The sequence below is a fragment of the Drosophila tropicalis genome, unplaced genomic scaffold (genome assembly GCF_018151085.1).
Source record: "Drosophila tropicalis isolate 14030-0801.00 unplaced genomic scaffold, ASM1815108v1 contig_108, whole genome shotgun sequence".
In the NCBI taxonomy this organism is placed as follows: domain Eukaryota; kingdom Metazoa; phylum Arthropoda; class Insecta; order Diptera; family Drosophilidae; genus Drosophila; species Drosophila tropicalis.
The window spans coordinates 9,489-28,840 of NW_027172444.1; the positions used below are offsets into that span (position 1 = coordinate 9,489).

Consider the following 19,352-nt stretch of genomic DNA (forward strand, 5'->3'; position numbering starts at 1 on the left):
CCAAATGTCTTCAATTGGATTAAGGTCTGGGCTTCAAGCTGGCCACTCGTGAGTCCAAAATTTGTATTTTTCGGCAAACGCCAAACGGGCCTTAAGGTGGCGTGGTAGTAGCTTCGGGACAGGCTCTCGCAAAGCATATGAAATGTTTTTGTTTTCGGAAATTTTTTGGTTGACCCGTCTCCTGGACACGTTGTGATTCAGATGACTGCAAATTTCGCTGCAGGACATCTCCTTTTTGGTGGCAAGACGCCAAATTTCCCTTTTACAGCGTTCTTGGATGGTTGTCGGTCGGCCGGTACGCTTGATTTTACCATAATTGGTGACATTTTTGAAAAAGTTTGCTATGGTGTTTTTATGACGATTCACTCGGGAAGCAGTTTCTGCAATTGTTTTTCCACTTTCCTTTATGCCTAGAATCAAGCCACGCTCCTCAGCGCTTAAATGTGTCCCACGTTGCATCCTAAAGGCAATTTAACAACAATATAATCATTTCTAATTGCCCACGTGTTTTTTTGTTTACTTACGTTTTTAATTATAAAAAACAAAAATAAAAAGACCTGCCAAACTTTTTTATCGCTGTCAAATACCGACTAATGTCATATTGCACATATGTATACATACATACATATGTACATCTTTCCTATGAAAAGTAATATGCTGCCATACAAAACGGTGATAACGGTACCGCGAACGGTGGCGAAAGAAGAATTTTGCAAGAACATTCTTGCAGTAGGCCCAAATAGAAAAATTGTGCGTTCCAAAAATAATTGTTTGATTAGTTTTAATTAAAATATGAACAAAAAACATTGTGCACATATAATTATTTCTGTTTATGCCCAACCGGGCAACACAAGGGTTAAAGGAGGCGGAAGCTTTCACCTCGCGCCGCTCTCCCGATGATGCCCATCGCTCTCCCCACAAAAGAACTCCCCACACTTCGCTCCAAGCGGGGCTTGGTGCCCTGCTCTTAAGTAAGCTAGTTTTAGTTGAATTCTATACCTGAATATACATATGTATGTACATACAAGTGAAGTGAAATTTCTCTGCGTGTCAACACTTTACTGGGAGAAAAAGAGGAAAAAGGGAAAATTCATCTAGCTGCCCCAAACCAGAAGAAAGTTCGACCCCCCTACATAAACATTTGGTCCTTCGAGCCGGATACTAAGATCCTCTCGAACCATTAGCATCGGTGGAATTTCATCCATATTTCAAGCTAAGTAATTTTTTCCAAATTATAGGTATATGAGTACATGTACATGCCTCCAGCATCCGTACCCATACTCACATACATATAATTGTTGCCCTTGATTCTCCTAATCCAAGTAAAATTACTTTCGCGCAAATTTTTCCTTCTCAAAGGAGAGAAAATTTTGGTCCCCAAATTTTCATACATATGTATATATGTGTCCAGTACATAAGGCGCCATATTGGTTCGCCCACTTCAAGTTTTTTTTCCTCGCACTTTGGCATATATAGGCCAAGTATATAAGGCGCCATATTTTATTTGCCTATTTCCAATATATATTTTTTCGCAATTTCAAAAAAATATTAACACATATGTATGTATGCAGTGAATCAAACCTACGGAAAAAGTGATCTCCTACATATAAAATATATATATATGCAAGCAGAGTGTGTGAATGTGACAAAAATTACAAACATATCCAGTGCTACATTAAATCCAAAAATAAAGGGTTTGTGCAAATACAGTCCACTCCTGGGAAAAGTGTGCGCGCAGTGAAAGGTGGTTCCAACGAAGAGAAGAAAATTTTCAATACGAATAATAAAGATTTTAAAAAAAAAAAAAAAAACGAAAGTGAACCACCCTCTCACATATAAAAGCCACACTTAGACATTTCTGGTGACCAGACACCCTATAAAGTTGGGGGCATATCGGTTAGACACAGCAAAAGAAATCATATTAAAAAAAAAAAAAAAAAAAAAACCATTAATTTATATAAAGAAATCCGATCCATTCACACCTCTGCATATCGCCATTCCATATTTTCATATTTAAAAAAAAAAAAAAAAGAAATTTTTAAATACATATGTATGTATATATACTCCAACATTTTACATATCCATACACATACATATATATACATATTTTTCCATACATAAAATTTTACATATATATGTATATTCATATCCATATACATATACATATTTTTTTTCCATACATAAAATTTTACATATTGATTCTCATATACATATCCATACATACATATATTCCACAAAAATTTCTAATTTTTTCGCACACAAATATATTTTTCCATCACCGCGAACAAATCCCGCTATCCCTTGCAGCCTATATACATACATACATACGTGCATACATAAGTACCGCTTAACTGCAGTATACCAGCACAGCTGCAAGCTCATGTGCCAAAGACCGGCACAAAGCAAACGACCAAAAGTAGCTGTGCTGTATACCCTAGGTTGGCAGGCACTTTGTGGGGTATATATGTTGAAGGGTCACGTTGAGGAAAAAATCGAATAATATTTAATTGGTAAAAATTTGTGTTCCGCGTTTTTGTTTATTCTATTCCCACGCGTTCCAAGTCGTATCTTTGGAGTTAGATTCCAATTCCAAAGTGTTCCCACGCGTTCCAAGTCGTATCTTTGGAGTTAGATTCCAATTCCAAAGTGTTTCCACGCGTTCCAAGTCGCATTTTTTGGAGTTATATTTCAATTCCAAAATATTCCCACGTGTTCCAAGTCGTATTTTTGGAGTTATATTTCAATTCCAAAGTATTCCCACGTGTTCCAAGTCGTATTTTTGGAGTTATATTTCAAGTCCAAAATATTCCCACGTGTTCCAAGTCGTATTTTTGGAGTTATATTTCAATTCCAAAGTATTCCCACGCGTTCCAAGTCGTATCTTTGGAGTTAGATTCCAATTCCAAAGTGTTTCCACGCGTTCCAAGTCGCATTTTTTGGAGTTATATTTCAATTCCAAAATATTCCCACGTGTTCCAAGTCGTATTTTTGGAGTTATATTTCAATTCCAAAGTATTCCCACGTGTTCCAAGTCGTATCTTTGGAGTTAGATTCCAATTACAAAGTGTTTCCAAGCGTTTCAAGTCTTATCTTTGGTTCTATTTCAATTCCAAAGTGTTTCCACCCGCTCCAAGTCGCATCTTTGTAGTTATATTTGAATTCCCACGTGTTCCAAGTCGTATTTTTGGAGTTATATTTCAATTCCAAAGTATTCCCACGTGTTCCAAGTCGTATCTTTGGAGTTAGATTCCAATTACAAAGTGTTTCCAAGCGTTTCAAGTCTTATCTTTGGTTCTATTTTCAATTCCAAAGTGTTTCCACCCGCTCCAAGTCGCATCGTTGTAGTTATATTTGAATTCCAAGGTGTTCCAAGCCGTTCTTAGGGTTTTTTTGGCAGTGTTCCAAGTCATTCCAAACGTACCAGCTCGTTTTCTGGTTTTTCAATCTATTTCAAGGCGTTTCAAAGCCGTTCGTCAGGTGGTTTGGTAGTGTTCCAGTTTTTCCCAAACGTTCCAGTTCGTCTTTTTGGCTAATTTTCAAGCCGTGCCAAGCCAGCTCACCACTTTATAACCGCCACTCTCTGGGGTTATGAGCACGAGCCCGTCAAAAGACGAGAAAGCTGCTGAGAACACTTCCGCCCCGAGCAAATCCTCAATTGCTGCTCCAGGTCAGCGCCAGAGGAGTACCAGCCCTACTACTCCTCCTTCCCGAGCATTTCAGACCCTCTCTAGTCCACTAACTCTCAAGTCCGCACCATCGAGCACGACCTTTCAGCAAGCCACGTCAGAGCCACGACGAGCAAGCCAAAAAGAGGTCAAATCATTGGTACCACTTCCACAGATTTTGGTAACCGCCCCAAGAGTCACTCGGTCCGAGACCAAAAGGGTTTTAGCTGCTTCCACCATGGCTTTGAAGAAGTTTGTTTCCATTTGCGATAAACTAAGTCAGTTTGAAGTCGACACCCACGTCACGTCACTGTCCGAGGTCAGGGTATTTACGCTCCAAGTCCGTCGTGACCGAGTTCAAGCGTTGTGGGAGAAGGTCGAGCAGGAATATGAGAAATGCGAGGCACTCTCAGATGGTAAAGACGATAGCTCTGAAGATTTAGCCATCCAAGCTAAATATGACAAATGCTATCAAGTTTACGAGCGATGCACGGCTCGATTAAACGAGCTTATCCATGAAGGGTCTGCTCCGACTCCTCCGAACCGTCATGCGCCTACCTCTGCACCAGCAGAACGAGGCTGTCGATTGCCACCCATTGACACAGAAGTATTTACGGGAGATTACTTAAAATGGCCCACGTTCCGTGACTTGTTTACAGCCATCTACATAAGCGATTCGCGAATTTCCCCCGTTGAAAAGCTGTACCATCTCCTAGCGAAAACGAGGGGTGAAGCCAACCTCATTGTAGCAAAATTCCCGCTTACAAATGATGGTTTTGAAACGGCATGGAATGCACTCAAACAGCGTTTCGAAAATAAGCGACTTATCGTGAACAGCCAATTCCGAGCACTTCTTGACCTGCCTCAAATTTCCCATGAGTCCGGAAAAGCATTACAGGATCATCAGAATGCTCTGCAGGCATCCATTCGCGCTTTTGAGCACTGTGGCCTGCCAGTAACCACTTGGGGAGGCATGTTCGTATTTTTCTGTTCCATCAAATTGCCAAAGAATACCCTTTCATTATGGGAGCAATCTCTGGGAGACAAGACTGCCATTCCAGAGTGGCAAATGATGGACGATTTCCTCACTGAGCGGTTCCGTACGCTCGAAGCGGTGGAAAATACAACTGCAATGGCTATTTCGGTTCCCACATCGAAACCTCCACGAAATCCGATTCCAGCCACCCGAAAGGCTAATACATTTGAAGCCAAGGTGACCACCAAACCAAAATCCTGTGATCTCTGTATGAAGGAGAATCACCCGGTGCGTCGATGTCCCCGCTTCCTTCAGATGACGGTGCCAGAGAGGGTGGCATACATAAAGAAAAAGTCCCTTTGTCTGAACTGTTTCGCAAGAGGACATCAAGTAAAAGACTGTCCGAGTCAGCACAATTGCTTCACGTGCAAGGGGCGTCACAATACGCTCTTGCACAAGGACGCCCGACCGGAGAATAATCCAACGTCGGTCCCAGCCCAGACCAGTTCGCACAATATTGTCCGGACTTACTTTACCTCTGAGGCAAGGTCCTCACGAGATAAGTTGCTAGGTACAGCGATCGTGGACTTTTGGCACAAGGGCACTACTTATGCTTCACGGGCGCTATTAGACCCGGCTTCTGAAGCCAATTTCATATCCGAAAGAATGTTCCGACTCATGAAGTTACCATTCCAAACTGTCAGGGCCGAAGTGACAGGCATTAACGGAAAGGTCAATAGAACCTTGAAGGTCTGTCACATAAGCATTCGGTCATCGCATGGACCTCCAGTCCAGATCGAGATAGAAGCGTTTGTCTTGTCCCAAGTTGCTGATGATTTGCCGTCATGTACGATAGCCCAAGCCACACTGGAAGGAATGCCCAATATTCCTCTAGCCGACCCCCTCCTTCAGATTAAAGGCAAAGATCGATCTACTCCTTGGCATTGATGTAATACCAGCGGTGACTCTTTCCGGCATCCAGACCGAAGTGTGCGGATCTTTAATGGCTCAAGAGACGAGATTCGGTTGGGTCATTTCAGGCCCGTTGCAAGGGGCCGCGTTCACCAAGAGGGTCGCAGTTAGCAGAGAGGAGGGACTTGAAACTCTTCTCACAAGGTTTTGGGAGGTGGAGGATCTACCGGGCAAACCGGTAGGAGATTCTGACTCTGTTTGCGAGGTCAATTTCCAGAAGACCACAAGAAGAGATGTTTCGGGGAGATATACGGTCTCACTTCCGTTTCGAGATCCAACCAACATCAACCTTGGTCATTCCAGACCAGGGGCATTGGCTCAGTTCCTAAAAAACGAAAGCCGACTCCTTAAAAATATTCCGGCAAAAACTGAGTATGACGCCGTCATCCAAGAATATTTGGACTTGGGCCACATGCGTCAGGTTCCATTTGACGGCACTAATAACAATTTTTATTTGCCACACCATGCGGTTTTCAAGCCCGACAGCACCACAACAAAGGTACGGGTAGTTTTTAACGCCTCTAGCAAGTCCACCAACGGAGTAAGTCTCAACGACATACTTTACCCTGGTCCGGTACTTCAGTCCGATCTCACTACTCAGATTCTCAAGTGGCGTTTTTTCCGAGTAGTTTTCAATGCCGACATCACAAAAATGTACCGCCAAATTATGGTCGATCCAATCCATACGCCATTTCAGAGGATCCTGTTCCGAAATAAAGAGGGGCAACTTGGTGATTACGAGCTGAATACCGTCACGTTTGGCATTAACTGTGCTCCGTTCTTAGCCATCCGAGTACTTCAGCAACTCGCAAGTGATGTACAATCCAAATTTCCTTTGGCTAGCGATATTATCAAGTCCTATATGTATGTCGATGATGTCCTGGCAGGGGCTCATAATGAAACAACGGCAATCGCAATGGTCAATGAACTTCAAGACGCTCTGGGTTCAGCTGGCTTTCCCTTGCGCAAGTGGACATCGAATGTGAAGAGCGTGCTCAGTTGTATTCCAAAGAGTCATTTACTGAATGCTGATTTCCTCGACATCGAAGAGGCCAGCACAGCGAAAACACTGGGAATCCGATGGAAAGCGACTACGGATGAATTTTATTTTGTCATCTCACCCCAAGATGTCAAGTCAACTTATACTAAGCGAGAAGTCCTCGGGCAGATCGCCAAGTTATTCGATCCCGCTGGCTGTCTGGCTCCCTTTGTGATTCAAGCCAAGGTGTTTATGCAAGAGCTCTGGTTACAAGAGCTAGGGTGGGATGATCAATTGCCCAGTGAACTCCATCACAGGTGGCAGGATTTTACAAAGAGCTACTCCTTCCTTGACCAGATCCGGATTCCACGATGGGTTCTTCATGACCCAAATTCCGACATCCAATTCCATTGTTTTTGCGATGCGTCACAGCGGGCTTATGGTGCCGCAATTTACGTGCGCGTTAGCAATGACCAAGGCATATCATGCTGCCTTCTTGCAGCGAAATCTAGAGTCGCCCCGGTTAAAACGGTTTCATTGCCCCGCCTTGAATTATGCGGAGCTACACTTTTAGCGGAACTGGCAGCTGCAGTTCTTCCGCAACTTCCAGTTGATAATGCGGAGGCTTTTTATTGGTCAGATTCCACCGTCGTACTGTCGTGGTTAAATAAGCCACCCTGCACATGGACAACGTTTGTCGCAAATCGGGTAGCAAAGATTGTGACGGCAACAAATGACGCCCCATGGAATCACGTTAGTTCAGAGGACAACCCAGCAGATCTCCCTAGCCGCGGCCTGAGTGCGCAGGAATTGGTACACAAGGATTCGTGGTGGCACGGCCCACCATGGCTACGGGAACCACAAGAGTCCTGGCAGCGAGCGACACCACTCCCACTAGACACTGCCTTGGAGAAGCGGGTAGTGAAGGTCCACGTCGCAATCGCTAAGCCAGCCAACGAGATATTATCTCGTTTTTCCAATCTGGCACGTGCCTTACGAGTGATAGCATATGTGATCCGTTTCGGCAGAAGGTGTCGTAAACTTCCAAACGATTACTCCGGGGAGGTGACCTCTAGCGAGATCAATCAAGTACTCCAGGCGTTGATCCGAGTCACTCAGCGTGATTACTTTCCGACGGAACATCGGTGTCTACAGCAGAAGAAATCTCTGCCCACGTCTAGCACCATTCTCAATTTGAATCCTTTCATTGACGTATCAGGTGTGATCCGGGCATGTGGGCGCGTGCAACAAGCAGCGGCCCTTAGTTACGATGAGCGTAACCCCATTCTGTTGCCAGTAGTAAGTCCATTGTCCCGGCTGTTGGTGCTTTTCACGCATCAGATCTCTCTCCATGGGGGCAGCCAACTGGTAGTCCGTCTCATCCGACAGAGATACTGGATTCCAAGACTGCGGAATCTAGTAAAATCGGTGGTCAATTCATGCAAAGTCTGTGTGATTTATAAAAGAAGGCTGCAATCACAGCTAATGGGCACCCTTCCGGCCCAGCGAACTACCTTCGCACGACCTTTCACGACCACCGGGATAGATTTCGCAGGTCCTTTCGACATCAAGAGTTTCACCGGCCGCGCTTGCCGCATATCAAAGGGATATGTGTGTGTCTTTGTTTGCTTTTCCACCAAAGCCATTCACCTTGAGGCAACTTCGGATTTGAGTACCGAAGCATTTCTGGCAGCATTCGCTCGCTTTGTATCGAGGCGAGGGTGCAGTCCGACAACGGAAAAAACTTCGTAGGTGCATCCAGAGTGCTTGAAAAAGATTTCCTAAGTTCTACCCAGCAGAAAATATTATCCCACTACAGCCATCAGAATCTGTCCTGGCATTTCATCCCTCCCGGGGCACCACACATGGGAGGGTTGTGGGAGGCTGGAGTTAAGAGTTTTAAAACTCTGTTCTACAAGGCCACCTCCAACCAAAGGTATACTTTTGAAGAGTTCTCTACGCTGCTGGCTAAGGTAGAAGCGTGCTTGAACTCGCGGCCGATTTCTCCTATGTCTGAAGACCCCACCGACTCTTAAGCTTTGACCCCAGGCCATTTCCTAGTGGGCGGTCCATTGCTATCCGTGACGGAACCTGAAATCAAGGATCAGGTACCGTCTATCATTAACCGGTGGCAGCGTCTGAAGGCCGTGAGTCAGCATTTCTGCACCCGATGGAAAGACGAGTATTTGAAGGAGCTACATAAGCGCAATAAGTGGCGATTCCCTTCTAAAAATCTTGAAGTGGGCGATCTGGTGGTACTCAAAGACGACAATCTTCCATTTAATGAATGGCGTCTCGGGCGAATCCACCAGACACACCCTGGCAGTGACGGCAATGTCCGCGTCGTCGAACTGCTTACCGCTCGCGGTATTGTGAAGCGTCCCGTCGCAAAGTTGATCTTTCTTCCTCCAGAAGAAAGAATTCAAACCCATTACGTAAAACTACAGTAGCGTCCAGCACTTGGTCCTTCCTCCCAAGTAAGAAGGGCCGAGCTGCCAGTAGTAATATGTGTTCTATCGTCCTACATTAATCCGCTCTCTTCATTATTTGTCCCGGCAGCTTCCTGATATTCGTCAACCTAGATCCCGTTTCCATGGCTCCGAGACCGCGTTCAGTACAGGCATCGAAAGAGGAGCGCAGATGTTCGCGAGGAACTGAGTCCTTCCGTTGCCGAGTCTGTCGCGGAATCCATCCTCTGAAGCGATGCCGTCGCTTCCTGCGGCTGAACGTGGAGAAGAGGATGAGGGCAGTGCTGGCGAATAAGTACTGCGCCAATTGCCTGGCCCACCAACATTCCGGAGGAAGCTGCTTAAGCGGTGATAAGTGCCGAATCTGTGAGGAGGATCACCACACGCTGCTCCACTTCCATGAACAGCCACGTCGACGCACTCCCAGCTCCGTCGTACGCCGAGTCACCCCTGAGTCCTCCAGACGAAGGGTCGCACCAACGCCAGCCTCCGATCCAAAACTGACCTTGACCACACTGCTGCAGCACCGCAATCCGCATCTGATGCCCACGGCGATGGTGCGTATTGAGACGGAGGGAAAAACCTTCGACGTGAAGGCCCTGGTGGACCCTTGTTCTGCGGTATCGTCGATGGCGACGTCATTGGCCACGGCCTTCAAGTTGACAGCCGTCAATATAGGGGCAGAGAAAGCGGTGGCAGCAGTGATCCGGTCCCCGATCAGTGAAGGATGGCGATTGGAGGCGATCCTGAAGGTGGTCGATGGCTTGTGCTGCCGCACTCCAAGCGCTCCGGTGGACCCACAGATCGCCAAAAAGTTTGAGGGCATCGTCCTGGCGGATGAGACGTTCTACCGACCGTCGTCAGTGTCTCTGGTCCTGGGCGCGGATGTGATCACGGAGGTCATGCTAGAAGGGAGTCTACGTGGGGTTGGCGGGCGGCCGATTGCGATGCGCACAGTTTTTGGCTGGACCCTGTCCGGAGCGTGCCATTAAACTGCCTGGGTCTTGCACTCCTGCAAGGGGGGAGCATGTTTATGCCCAACCGGGCAACACAAGGGTTAAAGGAGGCGGAAGCTTTCACCTCGCGCCGCTCTCCCGATGGTGCCCATCGCTCTCCCCACGAAAGAACTCCCCACACTCCGCTCCAAGCGGGGCTTGGTGCCCTGCTCTTAAGCTAAGCTAGAGTTAGTTGAAGTTTATACCTGAATACATCAAGTGAAGTGAAAATACTCTCTGCGTGTCAAACAATTTACTGGGAGGAAAAAGGGAAAAGGAAAAGTTCACCTAGCTGCCATCAACCAGAAGGAAATTCGACCCCCCTACATAAACATTTGGTCCTTCGAGCCGGATACTAAGATCCTCTCGAACCACTAGCATCGGTGGAATTTCATCCATATTTCAAGCTAAGTAATTTTTTTTTGCAAATTATAGGTATATGAGTACATGTACATGCCTCCAGCATCCGTACCCATACTCACATACATATAATTGTTGCCATTAATTCTCCTAATCCAAGTAAAAATTACTTTCACGCAAATTTTTCCTCCTCAAAGGAGAGAAAATTTTGGTCCCCAAATTTTCATACATATATATGTGTCCAGTACATAAGGCGCCATATTGGTTCGCCCACTTCAAGTTTTTTTTCTCGCACTTTGGCATATATAGGCCAAATATATAAGGCGCCATATTTCATTTGCCTATTTCCAATATATATTTTTTCGCAATTTCAAAAAAATATTAACACATATGTATGTATGCAGTGAATCAAACCTACGAAATTAAAAGTGATCTCCTACATATAAAATATATATACATACATACATATGCAAGCAGAGTGTGTGAATGTGACAAAAAATTACAAATTTATCCAGTGCTACATTAAATCCAAAAATAAAGGTTTTGTGCAAATACAGTCCACACCTGGGAAAAGTGTGCGCGCAGTGAAAGGTGGTTCCAACGAAGAGAAGAACATTTTTAATACAACTAATAAAGATTTTAAAAAAAAAAAAAAAAACGAAAGTGAACCACCCTCTCCACGTATAAAAGCCACACTTAGACATTTCTGGTGTCCCGCGACACAATATAAAGTTGGGGCATATCGGTTAGACACAGCAAAAGAATACATATATAAAAAAAAAAAAAAATTAATTTATATAAAGAAATCCGATCCATTCACACCTCTGCATATCGCCATTCCATATTGTCATATTTAAAAAAAAAAAAAAAAAAAAATTTAAATACATATACATATATATACTCCAACATTTTACATATCCATACACATACATACATATATATACATATTTTTCCATACATAAAATTTTACATATATATATTCATATCCATATACATATACATATTTTTTTCCATACATAAAATTTTACATATTGATTCTCATATACCTATCCATACATACATATGTATATTCCACAAAAATTTCTAATTTTTTCGCACACAAATATATGTATTTTTCCATCACCGCGAACAAAATCCCGCTACCCCTTGCAGCCTATATACATACATACATACGTGCATACATAAGTACCGCTTAACTGTAGTATACCAGCACAGCTGCAAGCTCATGTGCCAAAGACTTGCACAAAGCAAACGACCAAAAGTAGCTGTGCTGTATACCCTAGGTTGGCAGGCACTTTGTGGGGTATATATGTTGAAGGGTCACGTTGAGGAAAAATCGAATAATATTTAATTATTAAAAATTTGTGTTCCGCGCTTTTGTTTATTCTGTTTCCACGCGTTTCAAGTCGTATCTTTGGTTCTATTTCAATTCCAAAGTATTCCCACGCGTTCCAAGTCGTATCTTTAGAGTTAGATTCCAATTCCAAAGTGTTTCCACGCGTTTTCAAGTCGCATCTTTGGAGTTATAATTCAAATCCAAAGTATTCCCACGCGTTCCAAGGCGTATCTTTGGAGTTAGATTCCAATCCCAAAGTGTTTCCACTCGTTTCAAGTCGTATCTTTGGTTCTATTTCAATTCCAAAGTGTTTCCACCCGTTCCAAGTCGCATCTTTGGAGTTATATTGCAATTCCAAAGTATTCCCACACGTACATATCCATACATATATTCCACAAAAATTTCTAATTTTTTCGCACACAAATATATTTTTCCATCACCGCGAACAAAATCCCGCTACCCTAGCTAGTCGTATCTTTGGTTCTATTTCATTTCCAAAGTGTTTCAACCCGTTCCAAGTCGCATCTTTGGAGTTATATTGCAATTCCAAAGTATTCCCACACGTTCCAAGTCGTATCTTTGCAGTTAGATTCCAATTCCAAAGTGTTTCCACTCGTTTCAAGTCGTATCTTTAATTCTATTTCTATTCCAAAGTGTTTCAACCCGTTCCAAGTCGCATCTTTGGAGTTATATTGCAATTCCAAAGTATTCCCACACGTTCCAAGTCGTATCTTTGGAGTAAGATTCCAATTCCAAAGTGTTTCCACTCGTTTCAAGTCGTATCTTTAATTCTATTTCTATTCCAAAGTGTTTCAACCCGTTCCAAGTCGCATCTTTGGAGTTATATTGCAATTCCAAAGTATTCCCACACGTTCCAAGTCGTATCTTTGGAGTTAGATTCCAATTCCCAAGTGTTTCCACTCGTTTCAAGTCGTATCTTTGGTTCTATTTGAATTCCAAAGTGTTTCCACCCGTTCCAAGTCGCATCTTTGTAGTTATATTTGAATTCCAAGGTGTTCCAAGCCGCTCCTAGGGTTTTTTGGCAGTGTTCCAAGTCATTCCAAACGTACCAGCTCGTTTCCTGGATTTTCAATCTATTTCAAGGCGGTTCAAAACCGTTCTTTAAGTGGTTTGGTAGTGTTCCAGTTTGGTCTTTTTGGCTAATTTTCAAGCCGTGCCAAACCAGCTCACCACTTTATAACCGCCACTCGCTGGGGTTATGAGCACGAGCCCGTCAAAGGACGAGAAGGCAGCTGAGAACACTGCAGCCCCGAGCAAATCCTCAATTGCTGCTCCAGGTCAGCGCCAGAGGAGTACCAGCCGTACTACTCCTCCTTCCCGAGCATTTCAGACCCTCTCTAGTCCATTAACTCTCACGTCCGCACCATCGAGCACGACCGAAAGGTCTGAAAAGCAAGCCACGTCAGAGCCACGACGAGCAAGCCAAAAAGAGGTCAAATCATTGGTACCACTTCCACAGATTTTGGTAACCGCCCCAAGAGTCACTCGGTCCGAAACAAAAAGGGTTTTAGCTGCTTCCACCATGGCTTTGAAGAAGTTTGTTTCCATTTGCGATAAACTAATTCAGTTTGAAGTCGACACCCACGTTACTTCACTGTCCGAGGTCAGCGTATTTACGCTCCAAGTCCGTCGTGATCGAGTTCAATCGTTGTGGGAGAAGGTCGAGCAGGAATATGAGAAATGCGAGGCACTCACAGATGGTAAAGACGATAACTCTGAAGATTTAGCCATCCAAGCTAAATATGACAAATGCTATCAAGTTTACGAGCGATGCACGGCTCGATTAAACGAGCTTATCCATGAAGGGTCTGCTCCTACTCCTCCGAACCGTCATGCGCCTACCGCTGCAACAGCAGAACGAGGCTGTCGATTGCCACCCATTGAGACAGAAGTCTTTACGGGAGATTACTTAAAATAGCCCACGTTCCGTGACTTGTTTACAGCCATCTACCTAAGCGATTCGCGAATTTCCCCCCGTTGAAAAGCTGTACCATCTCCTAGCGAAAACGAGGGGTGAAGCCAACCTCATTGTAGCAAAATTCCCGCTTACAAATGATGGTTTTGAAACGGCATGGAATGCACTCAAACAGCGTTTCGAAAATAAGCGACTTATCGTGAACAGCCAATTCCGAGCACTTCTTGACCTGCCTTAAATTTCCCATGAGTCCGGAAAAGCATTACAGGATCATCAGAATGCTCTGCAGGCATCCATTCGCGCTTTTGAGCACTGTGGCCTGCCAGTAACCACTTGGGGAGGCATGTTCTTATTTTTCTGTTCCATCAAATTGCCATAAAATACCCTTTCATTATGGGAACAATCTCTGGGAGACAAGACTGCCATTCCAGAGTGGCAAATGATGGACGATTTCTTCACTGAGCGGTTCCGTACGCTCGAAGCAGTGGAAAATACAACTGCAATGGCTATTTCGGTTCCCACACCGAAACCTCCACGAAATCCGCTTCCAGCCACCCGAAAGGCTAATACATTTGAAGCCAAGGTGACCACCAAACCAAAATCCTGTGATCTCTGTATGAAGGAGAATCACCCAGGACATCAAGTAAAAGATTGTCCGAGTCAGCACAACTGCTTCACGTGCAAGGGGCGTCACAATACGCTTTTGCACAAGGACGCCCGACCGGAGAATAATCCAACGCCGGTCCCAGCTCAGCCCAGTTCGCACAATATTGTCCGGACTTACTTTACCTCTGAGGCAAGGTCCTCACGAGATAAGTTGCTAGGTACAGCCATCGTGGACTTTTGGCACAAGGGCACTACTTAAGCTTCACGCGCGCTATTAGACCCGGCTTCGGAAGCCAATTTCATATCCGAAAGAATGTTCCGACTCATGAAGTTACCATTCCAAACTGTCAGGGCCGAAGTGACAGGCATTAACGAAAAGGTCAATAGAACCTTGAAGGTCTGTCACATAAGCATTCGGTCATCGCATGGACCTCCAGTCCAGATAGAGATAGAAGCTTTTGTCTTGTCCCAAGTTGCTGATGATTTGCCGTCATGTACGATAGCCCAAGCCACACTGGAAGGAATGCCCAATATTCCTCTAGCCGACCCCTCCTTCAGATTAAAGGCAATGATCGATCTACTTCTTGGCATTGATGTCATACCAGCGGTGACTCTTTCCGGCATTCAGACCGAAGTATGCGGATCTTTAATGGCTCAAGAGACGAGATTCGGTTGGGTCATTTCAGGCCCGTTGCAAGGGGTCCCCATTAGTTCATGTGCCGCGTTCACCACGAGGGTCGCTGTTAGCAGAGAGGAGGGACTTGAAACTCTTCTCACAAGGTTTTGGGAGGTGGAGGATCTACCGGGCAAACCGGTAGAAGATTCTGACTCTGTTTGCGAGGTCAATTTCCAGAAGACCACAAGAAGAGATGTTTCGGGGAGATATACGGTCTCACTTCCGTTTCGAGATCCAACCAACATCAACCTTGGTCATTCCAGACCAGGGGCATTGGCTCAGTTCCTAAAAAAAGAAAGCCGGCTCCTTAAAAATATTCCGGCAAAAACTGAGTATGACGCCATCATCCAAGAATATTTGGACTTGGGCCACATGCGTCAGGTTCCATTTGACGGCACTAATAACAATTTTTATTTGCCACACCATACGGTTTTCAAGCCCGACAGCACCACAACAAAGGTACGGGTAGTCTTTAACGCCTCTAGCAAGTCCACAAACGGAGTAAGTCTCAACGACATACTTTACCCTGGTCCGGTACTTCAGTCCGATCTCACTACTCAGATTCTCAAGTGACGTTTTTTCCGAGTAGTTTTCAATGCCGACATCACAAAAATGTACCGCCAAATTATGGTCGATCCAATCCATACGCCATTTCAGAGGATCCTGTTCCGAAATAAAGAGGGGCAACTTGGTGATTACGAGCTGAATACCGTCACGTTTGGCATTAACTGTGCTCCGTTCTTAGCCATCCGAGTACTTCAGCAACTCGCAAGTGATGTACAATCCAAATTTCCTTTGGCCAGCGATATTATCAAGTCCTATATGTATGTCGATGATGTCCTGGCAGGGGCTCATAATGAAGCAACGGCAATCGCAATGGTCAATGAACTTGAAGACGCTCTTGGTTCAGCTGGCTTTCCTTTGCGCAAGTGGACATCGCATGTGAAGAGCGTGCTCAGTTGCATTCCAAAGGGTCATTTACTGAATGCTGATTTCCTCGATATCGAAGAGGCTAGCACAGCGAAAACACTGGGAATCCGATGGAAAGCGACTACGGATGAGTTTTATTTTGTCATCTCACCCCAAGATGTCAAGTCAGCTTATACTAAGCGAGAAGTCCTCGGGCAGATCGCCAAGTTATTCGATCCCGCTGGCTGTCTGGCTCCCTTTGTGATTCAAGCCAAGGTGTTTATGCAAGAGCTTTGGCCACAAGAGCTAGGGTGGGATGATCAATTGCCCAGTGAACTCCATCACAGGTGGCAGGATTTTACAAAGAGGTACTCCTTCCTTGACCAGATCCAAATTCCACGATGGGTTCTTCATGACCCAAATTCCGACATCCGTCGTACTGTCGTGGTTATATAAGCCACCCTGCACATGGACAACGTTTGTCGCAAATCGGGTAGCAAAAATTGTGACGGCAACAAATGACGCCCCATGGAATCACGTTAGTTCAGAGGACAACCCAGCAGATCTCCCTAGCCGCGGCCTGAGTGCGCAGGAACTGGTACACAAGGATTTGTGGTGGCACGGCCCACCATGGCTACGGGAACCACAAGAGTCCTGGCAGCGAGCGACACCACTCCCACTAGACACTACCTTGGAGAAGCGGGTAGTGAAGGTACACGTCGCGATCGCTAAGCCAGCCAACGAGATACTATCTCGTTTTTCCAATCTGGCACGTGCCTTACGTGTGATAGCATATGTGATCCGTTTTGGCAGAAGGTGTCGTAAACTTCCAAACGATTACTCCGGGGAGGTGACCTCTAGCGAGATCAATCAAGTACTCCAGGCGTTGATCCGAGTCACTCAGCGTGATTACTTTCCGACGGAACATCGGTGTCTACAGCAGAAGAAATCTCTGCCCACGTCTAGCACCATTCTCAATTTGAATCCTTTCATTGACGCATCAGGTGTGATCCGAGCATGTGGGCGCGTGCAACAAGCAGCGGCCCTTAGTTACGATGAGCGTAACCCCATTCTGTTGCCAGTAGTAAGTCCATTGTCCCGGCTGTTGGTGCTTTTCACGCATCAGATCTCTCTCCATGGGGGCAGCCAACTGGCAGTCCGTCTCATCCGACAGAGATACTGGATTCCAAGACTGCGGAATCTAGTAAAATCGGTGGTCAATTCATGCAAAGTCTGTGTGATTTACAAAAGAAGGCTGCAATCACAGCTAATGGGCACCCTCCGGCCCAGCGAACTTCTTTCGCACGTCCTTTCACGACCACCGGGATAGATTTCGCAGGTCCTTTCGACATCAAGAGTTTCACCGGCCGCGCTTGCCGCATATCAAAGGGATATGTGTGTGTCTTTTCCACCAAAGAAAAGTTTGTTTGTTTGCTTTTCCACCAAAGCCATTCACCTTGAAGCAACGTCGGATTTGAGTACCGAAGCATTTCTGGCAGCATTCGCTCGCTTTGTATCGAGGCGAGGGTGTCCCCAGCCAGTGCAGTCCGACAACGGAAAAAACTTCGTAGGTGCATCCAGAGTGCTTGAAAAAGATTTCCTAAGGTCTACCCAGCAGAAAATATTATCCCACTACAGCCATCAGAATCTGTCCTGGCATTTCATCCCTCCCGGGGCACCACACATGAGAGGGTTGTGGGAGGCTGGAGTTAAGAGTTTTAAAACTCTGTTCTACAAGGCCACCTCCAACCAAAAGTATACTTTTGAAGAGTTCTCTACGCTGCTGGCTAAGGTAGAGGCTTGTTTGAACTAGCGGCCGATTTCTCCGATGTCTGAAGACCCCACCGACTCTTTAGCTTTGACCCCAGGCCATTTCCTAGTGGGCGGTCCATTGTTATCCGTGACGGAACCCGAAATCAAGGATCAGGTTCCGTATATCATTAACCGGTGGCAGCGTCGGAAGGCCGTGAGTCAGCATTTCTGCACCCGATGGAAAGACGAGTATCTGAAGGAGCTACATAAGCGCAATAAGTGGCGATTCCCTTCTAAAAACCTTGAAGTGGGCGATCTGGTGGTACTCAAAGACGACAATCTTCCATTTAATGAATGGCGTCTCGGGCGAATCCACCAAACACACCCTGGCAGTGACGGCAACGTCCGCGTCGTCGAACTGCTTACCGCTCGCGGTATTGTGAAGCGTCCCTTCGCAAAGTTGATCTTTCTTCCTCCAGAAGAAAGAATTCAAACCCATTACGTAAAACTACAGTAGCGTCCAGCACTTGGTCCTTCCTCCCAATTAAGAAGGACGTGGAGAAGAGGATGAGGGCAGTGCTTGCGAATAAGTACTGCGCCAATTGCCTGGCCCACCAACATTCCGAAGGAAGCTGCTTAAGCGGTGATAAGTGCCGAATATGTGAGGAGGATCACCACACGCTGCTCCACTTCCATGAACAGCCACGTCGACGCACTCCCAGCTCCGTCGTACGCCGAGTCACCCCTGAGTCCTCCAGACGAAGGGTCGCACCAACGCCAGCCTCCGATCCAAAACTGACCTTGACCACACTGCTGCAGCACCGCAATCCGCATCTGATGCCCACGGCGATGGTGCGTCTTGAGACGGGGGGAAAAACCTTCGACGTGAAGGCCCTGGTGGACCCTTGTTCTGCGGTATCGTCGATGGCGACGTCACTGGCCACGGCCTTTTAATTGACAGCCGTCAATATAGGGGCAGAGAAAGCGGTGGCAACAGTGATCCGGTCCCCAATCAGTGAAGGATGGCGATTGGAGGCGATCCTGAAGGTGGTCGATGGCTTGTACTGCCGCACTCCAAGCGCTCCGGTGGACCCGCAGATCGCCAAAAAGTTCGAGGGCATCGTCCTGGCGGATGATACGTTCTATCGACCGTCGTCAGTGTCTTTGGTCCTGGGCGCGGATCTGATCACGGAGGTCATGTTGGAGGGGAGTCTACCCGGGGTTGGCGGGCGGCCAATTGCGATGCGCACAGTCTTTGGCTGGACCCTGTCCGGAGCGTGCCATTAGACTGCCTGGGTCTTGCACTCCTGCAAGGGGGGGAGCATGTTTATGCCCAACCGGGCAACACAAGGGTTAAAGGAGGCGGAAGCTTTCACCTCGCGCCGCTCTCCCGATGATGCCCATCGCTCTCCCCACAAAAGAACTCCCCACACTTCGTGTATTTTTTAAACGCTTCTAGGTTAATAACGATAATAGAGTAATTATTAAAATTTATTAAACATGCTATTAATAAAAAACATATTTTTCAGATAAAACCACTAACCATAGAACACATAGATGGGACAAACTCATGTTTTTTTGATTGCAAACGCTAGCCTAGTCATGGAACCCCAGAGAACTTCGGAAAAACCCGAACGCTCGTACTCTCAATGAGAGCGTAAAGTGGGGAGAGGGCCAAGCAGCTACGAAAATAATTTAGTGTAGCACAGACTACAGAACGAT

The 19,352-nt window shown here is 45.9% G+C and overlaps 1 protein-coding gene across 2 annotated transcripts in view; it reads left to right on the forward strand.

Moving 5' to 3' along the window:
- Positions 1 to 961: 961 nt before the first annotated feature.
- Positions 962 to 19,352, forward strand: part of LOC137573016 (uncharacterized) — a 53,956-nt gene continuing 35,565 nt past the window's right edge. Inside the window, exons 1-2 of one of the 2 annotated variants that reach the window (XM_068284877.1) lie at positions 971 to 1,217; positions 9,152 to 10,198. In XM_068284877.1, the coding sequence (XP_068140978.1) occupies positions 9,186 to 10,052 (867 nt within the window). In that variant the 5' untranslated portion in view covers positions 971 to 1,217; positions 9,152 to 9,185 and the 3' untranslated portion in view covers positions 10,053 to 10,198. Of the gene's footprint in view, positions 1,218 to 9,151; positions 10,199 to 19,352 lie in introns of those variants that run through there. The other variant, XR_011031776.1, reaches the window with a different exon arrangement.